The sequence below is a fragment of the Glycine soja genome, chromosome 8 (assembly GCF_004193775.1).
Source record: "Glycine soja cultivar W05 chromosome 8, ASM419377v2, whole genome shotgun sequence".
NCBI classification, from domain to species: Eukaryota; Viridiplantae; Streptophyta; class Magnoliopsida; order Fabales; family Fabaceae; genus Glycine; species Glycine soja.
The window spans coordinates 6,212,858-6,226,267 of NC_041009.1; the positions used below are offsets into that span (position 1 = coordinate 6,212,858).

Genomic DNA, 13,410 nt, shown 5'->3' on the forward strand with positions numbered 1-13,410 from the left:
CAATTTTAATAAAGTAAAAAATAATTTTACACCATCAGTGGATCTCCTCCCTAATTAATATGACATTTAAAATAAAAAAGAAAAAAAGGTGAATGCTTCAAAAAGAAAAAACAAAGAAAAATAATAATTACTATTTGGATCAAAATAAAAGAAGGAAAAAGGTGGACAAGTTAAAAAAAATCTCACCTAACAATGAGAATCAAATTACTTTAATATTACGAGTGTTTAAAATCAATTTAATATTAACATTATAAAACTATAAAATATATTTTTATCAAGAAAATCAAATTAAAATTTGAATAAAAGCATTACACAAATATACCTATTTATATAATTTTATATTTTACAGTATAATTCTGTTAAATATTTACGATTTAATAAGATAATTTTTTAATTTTCAGATAATTTTGTTTCTCTTTTTAATTTTTTTACTTTGCTCTTTTCATAACACCTTATTTGAGTTTATTTTAATTGATTTTTTTTATTAATGATTGTTAACTTGAAATTTTAAATTGCTGTCTCCGCTTAAAATATTTACAAAATAGATTTATTAAACTATTTTAAATGTCTTTTTTTTTATCTCGGAATGCACTGATTGTAATATTAAAATTTATCTGACACAGTATTTTATGAATGCTCTATTTGGCACAAAGGAAAAAAAAATACGATAGATGGGTGAAAATAAGGAAGAGAAAGATAAGTGAGAATGTAAATTTTAGGGTGTTGATTGAGAAAAATAGGAAAGAGAAAAACTATTAATAATGAAAAACATTTTTTCCAAAACAATTTATTGTTTATAAGGAAAAACAATTTCTCTCATTCAAAGGAAAAGCTGACAATCAATTGTAATTAAAAAAAAAAGTATTACTTTACCCTACCAACACTAATACAGTTAAAAATCTAGCCTAATGAGTGAGGGAAAAAAAGAGGAAAACTCACAATATACAAAAATAAATAAATTGTAATATTTTTAACAAATAAAAAAATTACAATTCTTAATAATGCTTTTTTCTTTCTTTCTTTTTTCTTCTCCATCATATCTTGTTCCCCCTTTTATTTACCCTATGCGACTATGGTTAATCTAAGATAATTTTATATTTTTTTCACGTGTCAATTATTTAGGTTATTTCATAATGGGTCGGTTTATTTATACTTAAAAAAAACTTTAAAATAAGTGTTAAATATATAGGTGTTATTTTTTAAGAAGAAAATAAGATTTATTTCTTGAAATAAGTAAAAAAATTATTTTTTTAGATAGAAGCAGTTTAAAAAAATACATTGAAAAATAGAAAGTTATTTATTTTATTAAAATAAAAACTTATTTCAAAAAATAAATTTAAATAAACTGACCAAGTATTTACATATACACTTACATATATCATTCCTTTCAAAGCTTTGATATTTGGTGTAAATTAATTAAATATCATAAATATATAATTATAGCCAAATTGTCTAAGGTAGTGCTACATCTCAATTTATTGGAACTTTTTTTTCTGTCAAAAAAATTAGTGCATCTTTGGATTGAAATTTGCAAGCAGCTTAAGTTTGAATTAAACTTCAATTTAGAAACTGAGGTTATTAAATCTTATTTTTCTAAAACTGAATTTTTAAGTAAAATTTCACTCTCAAACATATTTTTACAAGTAACGAAAATGACCTTAAATTAATTTTATATTCAGACATATTTTTGAAACGCTCTTACCAAAAATCAAAATACACCCTTAGTTACATTATTATAATTTGACTGCAGAAAGCTTCACAAAAGAGAAAAAACACTGAAATCTAATGACATTTAAACCCCTCTGCCCCTGCCACTGCACAGCCACAAAAAGATCACAAAATTTAGATATGTGTCTTACATTAACATATACTGGCCGATCAGAAAAAGAAAAAAACATTAACATATATACCCAACAGTTTGGTTGAGGGAGATAAGATGTTTGAAAGCAATTTTAGACATATACAAACGTTTGCTACTCACCATTTTTATTTTTAATTAGTTGAAAATTAAAAGTGTAGTTTAATTTATAATATAGGTTAAGTTTGTAAGTAAAAATTTAAGTCTAATCATGCATAACTCATCATCGGAAAAAGACGAAGAGTTTTAAATATAACTTAAACATGGATCGCAGTCTCATAATTAATCTAACGACGACAAGTTTATAAAGACTTTGATATTCCATCGAGAAATCAAATACCCTAATTTTAAAAAAAAATTGTTAAAAACTAAAAACATCATTTCTCATCCTTTATTTAATGACCAACACATTTTTTCTAATACATATTTTGATTAAAATTTATCAAAAACTATAGAATTAAATTAACATTATATAAAGTGAAGTCGACGTAAATTTATGATTTTCAATGATATGTTACTGACATTTAGGAAGCAGAAATTTTTTTTATAGACAACTTTTATTTTAAACACTCCAAAGTGGATATATTTATAGCCAAAACACCCTCACAAGAGAGAATAGTTCAGGCTCAGGCCTCTCACACTTCGGAAAGTGCAACGTGGCTATTTTACTTATATTTATTGGGATTTGAGACACCTGTAATATGATGGGACAACAAATGCAGAGTACATACTTATTGCTCAAACCAAATTTTGACTTTATCTCCAAGAAGAATGCCAGTAAGACAATCTTTTTTCTTTTTCTTAATTGTTTTTGTTTGGTCTTAAGTCTATGGAGTACTTAATATCATAATTTGACTTTTCATTATCGTTTTGCTGATAAAAAAAAAAAGCTTCCGAAAATTAAATTAGAAGCATAAAATTGGCATAAATTCTTTTTTTTTAATAAATTATTGTGGATCAGCTGGATAGCAAGAACATTCCAATTATTTTGGCACACTCATGCTAGCTAACCAAAGTCACACCAAATAACATTAATCAGAAAGGGATGACAAAAAACATACGGGAGACTAGGCCAATACCCAATATAATCAAGATAACCTATAAGAAGAGAGAGCAACGCAGTTACGAGTGGATTCACCCCTTACAAAATTAAGAAAAACTCATTATACATGAAGGTTTTATCTGCGAATTCGTATTTCCTGCGGATTTTTTGCAAAATCCACATGAAAATCCCCATGTAATAGACATTTTTCTAGTAGTGGTTATTTTACCACATGTTTGTGTACACCTAGATTTCCCTTATGATTGCATAATTCCCTTGTACTGTCTTGTCTGTGAAATATCTTTTAAAATCAATAACTAGTTAGATACTGATAAAGATTTTGTTGACAGATCAACATGGATTTTGTATCACGAGCTTGGCTTTTTACTTCGGCAATACTTGTGCTGATATTAAGCACACCTTGCTCAGGTGCTTTTGGGAAGAGTGGAACTAATGTGAAAACAGCTATTTTTCTGTCCCCCAAGTTTGAACTTGGACCAGGATCGGTTAACAATAAATATGATTATGATATTGATTTTCCAAGAGGTAATATTGCAGTTAAGAGTTTCAATGCCGAAGTAGTTGATGAAGCAGGGAATCCTTTGACTCTGCATGAAACTTTCTCCACCATTGGGTTGTTGGAAGATACTATCAACCTAAATATGTGAAGGCACACACAAGCTATGATGGCCATAGGATACTTCACAACTCTGACCATATAGTTGTGAGGAACAGTGGCATATGCATACTCTAGGACAATACTTTGGCCTTGGATCTGAAACATGAGGAACAGCTACACATGTTCTTGATCCATTTGGGATAGTTGTAGGTGATCCTGCAGAAATTCCTGAAGGGTATAGGAAAGTGGATGGTTAATATCCACGCCATTGATGCACGCGGTGTAGTGGATAAGATGGGGTGCACTGAGTGTAGGTGTGACCTGTACAAAGTTACAAAGAATGAATATGGGGAACCTCTAAGTTCAGACTATAAAGGAGGTTTTCATTGTTGTTATGATCAAACACAGTGTAGGTTGAGGGAAGGCTTTGAGGGTCCAAAGATGAGCCTCTACCTAAGATACACAGTAAAGTGGGTTGACTGGGACACGTTTATAGTGCCTGTTAAGATTTATATACTTGATGTCACTGATACTTAAATTTACAAGTTGGCACCTTTTTCCAAGTATATAAATCTTAACAGACACAATGAACTCGTCCCAATCAACCCACTTCACTGTGTATCTTAGGTAGAGGCTCCTCTTTGGGCCCTCAAAGCCTTCCCTCAACTTGCACTGAGTTTGATCATAGCAACATAACAAACCTCCTTCATAGGTTTGGTCTTAGAGGCTCCCCATATTCATCCTTTGTAACATTATAAAGGTCTCACCTACACTCAGTGAATCCCATTTTATCCACTACACCACGTGTATCAATGGCATGGATATTAACCATCCACTTCTCCTCATATCCCTCTGGAATTTCTGCAGGATCACCTACAAATTCCAAAAGGATCAGGAACATCCGTAGTTGTTCCTCGTGTTTCAGATCCAAGGCAATAGTATTGTCCAAGAGTGTCTCTCTGGCATATGCCACTGTTCCTCACAAATATATGGTCAGAGTTGTGAAGTATCCTATGGCCATCACAGCTTGTGTGTGGTTGTGTCGTCACATATTTAGGTTGATAGTATCTTCCAATAACCCAGTGGTGGAGATAAGTTTCATGGAGAGGCACAGGGTTCCCTGTTCCATCAACTACTTCGGCATTCAAACTGTTAAGTGCAATATGACCTCTTGGAAAATCAATATCATAATCATATTTATTTGCAACCGATCCCGGTCCAAGTTCAAACTTAGGAGACAGAAAAACAGCCGTTTTCACATTATTACATTCACTCTTCCCAAAAGCACTAGAGTATGGTGTGCCTATAATCACAAGTATTGCACACGGAAAATACAAATCCATGTCGATCTGTCAACAAAATATTTTATCAGTACTTAACTAGCCATTGATTAAAAAACATATCAAACAGATGCAAATTGTAAAGAAAAATTACATACAAGACAGTACAATTATGCTATCAGAAAAACATCTAAAGAGAAATTTAGATGTAGACATACAAGTAGTGGTAGTCCTCTAAGAATTCAACAAAAACTGAGACACTATAATTGAACCAAACACAGTTTGCACAACAAAATTCAAAACAAGAGCATATACAGTAATAATCTATATCAACGTCATGTAAAATTATGAAAAGTCAACGTATTGAATTATTGATATAAACTTATGAGCAAACAAAATTATTGAAGTATTGAATTATGAAAAGTCTGATAAAAAATTATTTCTTCCAAATTAATATACAAACAAATTATTCACTAGCTATTAGTATCTAACTTGTAAATATTAGACTTGACTCATTTAAATAAATAATTAAGCTTAATCTCAAACTTGAGTTTAACGATCAAATAATTTACGAATAGCTTGACTCGTTAATGATATTTTGGAATACTAAGTTATTAAACAAACGTAACACAACAGCCATGAAGTCAAGGGTTATTGCATTTGCTTATCTACCATAGAGCATACAATTTGCTCACACAAAACAAAATCTAATTAACTTAATGGCAGATTTTACTATTGTACTTTTATAATTGTGAAGATCTTCTCATCAAATTTTCATTTTTGTAAATTTTACCATTATAATATTTAATTATCTCAAATTTTACCATTTCATTAAATTTTTGTGAAATCTCAAACAAAAGGATAATTATATTATATGTCAACATATATATGTCTATTTATATAATTATATTATAAATTCCAACATGACACATCTACTTTGTCTCACATAAACTTAATAAAGTAGTAAAATTTTAGACAATTAAATACAACCATGGAAAAATTCATGAAAACAAAAATTTGATGATAAAATTTGCAATTAAGTGAATCTAATTTCAACTTGGGCGAGGCAACGATCAATGTGGAAAATAGGAATCCTTACGAGAGGCGACAATGATTAACAAGCAAGCACGTAGAAAAGAAAGAGGAAAAGATATTTACGCTACGAGAAGGAAAGGAAGAAAGAGGCAGAGGATAGGGAAGTAAGTGTTGACTTAGAAATAAGATTGCTAGCTAGGAAGAACGTGCATGGAGAAAACAAGATGCCTTCTAGCATGCGTGAGTGGAAAAAAAATTGACTGATTTTAGTCTATAATGTTTATGTCTGTCAATGTTTTTCATGTCCGTTATGTGTTGAGATATGATGATGATTCATTTTTAATTATTTATTTCTAGGAGTTTTTGACGGCCAGAAAATGGTTGGCTAAAGTGTATCTTTCTGGTGGCTATTAACGGCCAGAATTGGATCTCAAATGTGTGGAACCCTAACATATTACCACACGAATCTAACAGATCATGACAAGAAAAGCAAGCAAAACAACGTATAACCAAAGTAGTCGTGTTTTCTTTTCTTTTTCTTTTTCTTTTTTTCTATTTTCTTTCTTCCCACTTTTTCCCCTACCAAACCAACCATAAAAATAAAAATCTGAAAAAGTTCAACGATTAAAAGCATAGATAATCCTTTATTTTTTATACCAACATTTCTCAGCCTTTAATTTGACGTGATATATAATCAACCGACAAAAACATTCAATACTTCCAAAAGAGTCTTACCGTGACACACTCGTTAAAGTAAGTAGCTTATAATCTTATAAGATTTTTCTAATTCATTTCACTAAATTTTATTGACAGTCTTATGGAAATAAACTCTTAATTTATTTCAGTAATATTCATTGCCAAACAGTCTCCAAGGCAAAGACTATTTTATGTAATGTACAACAATCATATTACATATCACATATCCATATTATAAGACTGGTTTAAGGCAAACAATAACAAACTATCAGCAACATAAATGACTCCATTATACTACATTCCTCAATCTTGAAACTTCGCTGGTACTTGCCTGTGTTGTTCTATTTCTGCCGCCAATGAAAAGTATATTTTCCAATTACACTTCCAAATTCTGCCTGTATTTCTTTTAACCCTCAAGATACCATCAATGTGACTCTCCATTTATAGCAGCATTTCTCTACTTATCAATCAATGAACTATACTATTAATATCTATAAAGAATGAAGACCGAGAGGTATGTTTCAAGTGTTGGTGTGGAAGTTGTTCTGCCACCAATAAATAGAAAAGCCCCATTACTCCCGTGTGCTCACGGCTGCTGCTGTAATTAGACTCTAGAGTTAAAGTTTCACCATCAATTATATTTACAGAACCAGGTCGAGGATAACATGTGCTCATTCCTACAATGTAGTCTGCTTCATTTCCTGCTTCTTTTCCCTTTCCATAACTTGGTATCGAAGAACATATAACTCTTCCATCCTGAAAACGTAATGCAAAAAGTTTCAGAAAACAAGTTACACTATAATATTTAAATTCAGAATCAATATTTATGAGTAGTTGCAAATTAGCATCTTTTCCTTTCATTATATAACAATGAAAACAAAAAGATGCAAACACGATCATGCGACTACTAATAAATTGCCAATGTTCAGCATATTCTTGTATAATAAACTAGTGATCCTAAATTGAAAACTATTACATGGAAAGACTAAAGATAAAAAAAAGGTGCGAACTTGTAATCCCTTTTAATTTAAGGGACAGGGTTATTATTCATTACCCTCTTCCATGAATTGTCTTTTTTATAAACATAACACAAAAAGACTGAAACGTTATACTTATACCAAAATATTTAAGAATGGCTGTAAAATTGAACATCACCTGTCCATATAGAGTTGATCCAGTTCCACCTGAATGTTGATGAGCAACACCATAGATGACATAACCACCCTTTTGCAGTGGAAGGCTTGTCTTCTGCACATGAAGGCAGCCATTACCATCCTTTTGGTCAGTGCTGCAAGATTCAACGTCATACTCAATCTACAACAAAGAAATATCTGTTAATTACCTCAACAAAGTAATGGACTAGTATTATGTATTGCAATTAAATTGAATTTGAGACAATCTACATATTTCTTTATGAATTCACTTACCTGGCAATCATGCTCAGGGATCATTCCTCCAGAATCATCTGATATTTTTATAGTATCAGTGACATCAAATATATAAATCTTAACAGGCACAAGAAACTTGTCCCAGTCAACCCACTTTACTGTGTATCTTAGGTAGAGGCTCCTCTTTGGGCCCTCAAAGCCTTCCCTCAACCTGCACTGTGTTTGATCATAGCAACATTTCAAACCTCCTTTGTAGTCTGGCATTAGAGGCTTGCCATATGCATCCTTTGTAACATTGTAAAGCTCACACTTACACTCAGTGCACCCCCTCTTATCCACTACACCGCGTGTATCAATGGCATGGATATTGAACATCCACTTCTCCTCATACCCTTCAGGAATTTCTGCAGGATCCCCTACAGCTATCCCAAAAGGATCTGGAACATCCGTAGCTGTGCCTCGTGTCTCTGATCCAAGGCCAAAGTACTGTCCAAGAGTATTTCTCTGGCATAAGCCACTGTTCCTCACAAATACGTAATCAGAGTTATGAAGTATCCTATGACCATCATAGCTTGTGTGTGTCTTAACATATTTAGGTTGATAGTATCTTGCAACAACCCAGTGATGGAGATAAGTTTCATGGAGAGCCACAGAGTTCCCTGCTTCATCAACTACTTCAGCATTGAAACTCTTGAGGGCAATATGACCTCTTGGAAAATCAATATCATAATCAAATTTATTGGCTACCGAACCCGGTCCAAGTTCAAACTTGGGAGACAGAAAAACAGCTGTTTTCACATTACTTTCACTCTTCCCAAAAGCACTAGAGTATGGTGTGCCTAATATCAGCACAAGTATTGCCAAAGGAAAATACAAATCCATATCGATCTGTCAACAAAATCTTTAACTAGCCATTGATTAAAAAATATATTAAGCAGATGCAGATTGTAAAGAAAATTCACATACAAGACAGTATAATTATGCAATCAGAAATAATGAAAAGAGAAATTTAGATGTAGAGTGTAGACGAACAAGTGCTCCTAGTCCTCCAAGAAATAAAAAACTCAGACACAGTTTGCACAACAAAATTCAAAACAAGAGCATATAAGGATATTCCCATTAATTTGACCAAATAAACTATAGAAAAGTGACGAAAAAGTATGAAAAGTTAGCATATGAACACAATTATGATATGAAGTTGAAAGAAAAAGAGAGTATGGAGGAAAAGGAGACAGAGGTTGCGTACCCTAAACAGAGAGAGCCAAGAAGAAGACCCGATAGTTCAAGTTCAAGGCTTCGTTTGACGAGATACGTGCAAATGGATTCATTTATAGACAAAGCACCTTCACTTCACAATAGAGGATTTGGTCGGTCACTGAATGTGTTGGGATTGAGACACGTGTAATATGATGTAAACAGCGAATGGAGACTGCATGCTCATTGCTCAAAACCAAATCCTACGCTGTCACTTTCATCTATGTCTTTTATGAAAGGTTAATTCAAAGCATATTAGGATTGTTATAAATAATAAAATTCTTCTTTCGGCTGTAAATAATAATTAAGTTGAAAAAAATTTTACATTAATTAATCCACACACTTGATAATTATGATGTGCTGTACCTATACGTTAAAATAGCATTTTCAGTCCATTTTAAAAAATATATATCATTTTTAATTTAGAAATCATAGATATGTTGAGATAAATTAATGTCTCTAAAATAATAAACAATTTAAAGCTTCAGTAAACGTTTTCCTCAAATAAATGCACATTATAATTTTGTGAAGGAGGGTACCAAACATTCAGAATGCAGAAATAATGTTTGTACATCACCACTTATGAGAGATTGATCATCAAACAACCAAAATCTTCCATATATCTAGTACCTATCTTCATAAATAAAAGCTTACTCGGCAAGTTTATCAGCTACTCTATTGCAAGAACGTGTAGCATGTGCATGCAAAGGCTTGCTATGACCTTGTAATAATGAATCACAATCCAGCAAAATACTACCCACAAAAAGATGATGATCGATGGTTTCTTTCTTTCTTTCCAAGCCATTGAGAAACGAATTTTGTTGTTTAGTTTATAAAAGTTTTTACATTATTAACTAATAATTATTTTAAAAGTTAAAGAAACTTTGAATGCACGAATGTATTAAAAAAAATAGGTATCTAATTATAAATTGTTATATGTCAATAAAAAATGTTATAAATTATTATATATGATAAATTTATTAATTTTATAATAATTATTTTATAAGTCATAAGTAAGAATAATTTCTTATTAATTAATAATATAAAAAAATCAGATTGACACAGCATACTTATTATCTTATTTATTCTAATTTAAAATAGAAATATATTATTTAAATATCTAAACATTTTATAACAAAACTCAATTAAAGATATGAGCTCCAAGACAAAGGAAAATAAAGAGAATGAAAGTATATTTTTATTGAAAAAATTCTAAAACTTTTTAAAAAGAATTATCAATATATAATTAAGATTAAATCAAAAGGTTATTATATAAGAAAGAACAACAATTATGAACCGTCCAAAGGTTACCTTCTTTTTAGAAGGGGAAAAAAATAGAAGGTTGTTTAGGAAAATTTAAATAAATAAAAAGGGAAAAGGGAGTTTAAAGAGGAAAAGCTTTCGTTATGTTACAAGGATTGGGCTCAAGTCGAGTCACTAACAGCTTCCGAATTCTGATCTTGTTTCTTTTGACACCATAATACATAGATTAATGATATTACACTTATATTAGCATGTCATTGGTTACATATCAATGAGATATACTATTTATATTCATAAAGAATTAGGAATGAGAGGAAGTTGTGAAGTGTTGTTGGTGTGGAAGTTGTGCTCACGGCTGCTACCGTAGTTAATTAGATTCTAGAGTTAAAGTTTCACCATCAATGATCTTTACAGAACCTGGTCGAGGATAACATGTGGACATTCCTATAATGTAGTTTGTCTCATTTCCTGCTTCCTTTCCCTCTCCATAACTTGGTATTGAAGAACATATAACCCTTCGATCCTGAAAATGTCATGCAAAACAATTCAGAAAACAAGTTTCACTATTTCAAATTTGCATCTTTTTATTGCCAGTTAAGATCTCACAGATCAACATATTCTTGTAAATTAAACTCGTGATCCTCAATTGACAAATATTACATGGAAAGACTAGAGAAAAAAGAGGTGTGTGAACTTGTGATCCCTTTTAATTTAAGGGGCAGGGTCATTATTGATTAATGGTTACCCTCATCTCATGCATGAATATTTTTTTTTATTCAAAGTCATGCCACAAAACACTGAAAATGTTATACCAAATTCCAAATATTTAAGAATGACTGTAACATTGAACATCAGCTGTCCATATAGCATTGATCCAGTCCCACCTGAATGCTGATGAGCAACACCATATATGACATAACCACCATTTTTCATTGAGAGGTTTGTCCTCTTCACATGGAGACAGTCATTACCATCCTCATTGCCGGTGCTGCAAGATTCAACCTCATATTCAATCTGTAACAAAGAAGTCTCAGTTGGTCACTTATACCCAACAAAGTAATGGACTGGTATTATGTTTTGGAATTAAATTGAAATTGAGACAGCCTGCATGTTTCTTGATGAATTCACTTACCTGGCAATCATGCTCAGCGATCATTCCTTTAGAATCATGTGATATTTTTGAAGTATCAGTGACATCAAGTATATAAATCTTAACAGGCACAATGAACTTGTCCCAATTAACCCACTTTACTGTGCATCTAAGGTAGAGGTTCCTCTTTTGGCCCACAAAGCCTTCCCTCAACCTGCACTGGGTTTGATCATAGCAACATAGCAAACCTCCTTTATAGTCTGGCCTTAGAAGAAGCTCTCCATATTCATCATTTGTAACATTATAAAGCTCACACTTACACTCAGTGCACCCCATTTTATCCACTACACCGCGTGTATCAATGGCATGGATATTGACCAACCATTTCTCCTCGTACCCCTCTGGAATTTTTGCAGGATTACCAACAATTATTTCAAAAGGGTCTGGAATATCCGTAGCTGTTCGCCGTGTTTCGGATCCAAGGCCGTAGTATTGTGCAAGAATATCTCTCTGGCATGTACCACTGTTCCTCACCAAAATAATATCAGAGTGGTTAAGTGTCCTTGTGTGTTTCACATCTTTAAATAGGTAGTATCGTCCAATAACCCAGTGGTATAAGTTTCATGGAGAGGCACAGGGTTCCCTGCTTCATCAACTACTTCTGCATTAAAACTCTTCACTGCAATATGACCTCTTGGAAAATCAACACCATAATAAATTTTATTGGAAACAGATCCCGGTCCAAGTTCAATCTTGGGAGACAGAAAAACAGCTGATTTCACATTACTTTTCAATCTTCCCAAAGACACCAGAGTATGGTGAGCCTAATATCAGCACAAGTATCGCCAACGGAAAAAACAAATCCATGTCGATCTGTCAACAAAATCTTTACTAGTATCTAACTAGCCATTGATTAAAAAATATACTACTAAGCAAATGCATATTGTAAAGGAAATTCACATACAAGACAGGGCAAGGGAATTATGCAATCAGAAAAAATCTAAAAGGGAAATCTAGGTGTAGACAGACATGTGCATGCAGCCCTGTTAGAATTTAACAACTCAGCCACTATAATTAAGCCTTACATTACATGATTTTGCACAAAAAAAAAAAAGGCTAGAGCAAACATTACACGGTGTCGGTGGTATAAAAAGTCAAAGTACGAACACAATTATGATATAAACTTAAGACCAAACAAAAACAATTTAAGAAAAAGAAAAGGCTAGTATATATGTGCAATTCAGCATGTAAACAATAGAAAAGGGCATGCAAGTACATCATACAGACAACTGTGACAAGAGGAAAAAATTGATGAACAGTTAGTATATATGTGCAAGAATCTGAGATAGAAAATGGAATTGTGTACCACCTAAAAACAAAGAGCAAGAAAAGACACGATAGTTCCTAGCTATGTTTGATAAGAGACTGCATAAACTGATAAAAGTAGATTTATTTAAAGACAAACAAAACACTAAACAGTAAACACCTTCTCAAAAGATAACAATATTTCAAGTTTGTTTTTTTAGCTTTCAATACATATACTTGGTGTGTGTTTGGAGTTTTGCGTGTGGTGTTCACAAATCAAATACGTTTTCGTGTTCATAATGAAGCAATTCTTTATCACGTACGTACTTTCGGTTTGTTTCACGTATTTTATGTGATTTTTGCCAACTCCAAAACCCAAAGGCACAATCAAGCATGCTGTTAGTGTTTTTGGGTTGTCGGAATGCGTTACACAGTGTTGCTACAGACATGGGATAGTAAACGAAATGCGTGATACGAAGAACCTCAGAGTCACAGAGAAGCCAATTCCAGTGACGAGTTTACAAAGAAAGAAAAAAAAAAAAATCAACCAGCGTGCCTTGTTCTTATTGATTGCATGACA

The 13,410-nt window shown here is 32.2% G+C and overlaps 1 protein-coding gene and 3 pseudogenes across 3 annotated transcripts; 1 reads left to right on the plus strand and 3 right to left on the minus strand.

The window, feature by feature from the left end:
• The first annotated feature begins 3,256 nt into the window (after nucleotides 1–3,256).
• LOC114422999 lies at nucleotides 3,257–4,056 on the plus strand (annotated as a pseudogene).
• Nucleotides 4,057–4,077: 21 nt separating this feature from the next.
• LOC114420859 lies at nucleotides 4,078–4,862 on the minus strand (annotated as a pseudogene).
• A 1,790-nt stretch (nucleotides 4,863–6,652) lies between these two features.
• On the minus strand, nucleotides 6,653–9,292 carry LOC114421459. 3 transcript variants are annotated; one of them, XM_028387381.1, is made up of 4 exons: nucleotides 9,165–9,292; nucleotides 7,958–8,806; nucleotides 7,686–7,844; nucleotides 6,653–7,286 (listed from the first exon to the last, which is right to left on the minus strand). In XM_028387381.1, exons 2-4 carry the CDS (start codon nucleotides 8,798–8,800, stop codon nucleotides 6,999–7,001), a joined length of 1,290 nt encoding a protein of 429 aa, XP_028243182.1. In that variant the 5' UTR covers nucleotides 8,801–8,806; nucleotides 9,165–9,292; the 3' UTR covers nucleotides 6,653–6,998. The 3 variants fall into 3 exon arrangements, with proteins under 3 accessions (XP_028243182.1, XP_028243181.1, XP_028243183.1); XM_028387380.1 differs by having other exon boundaries at nucleotides 7,958–8,819; nucleotides 9,165–9,256; XM_028387382.1 differs by having other exon boundaries at nucleotides 7,958–8,825; nucleotides 9,165–9,201.
• A 1,604-nt stretch (nucleotides 9,293–10,896) lies between these two features.
• LOC114420860 lies at nucleotides 10,897–12,984 on the minus strand (annotated as a pseudogene).
• Nucleotides 12,985–13,410: the final 426 nt, after the last annotated feature.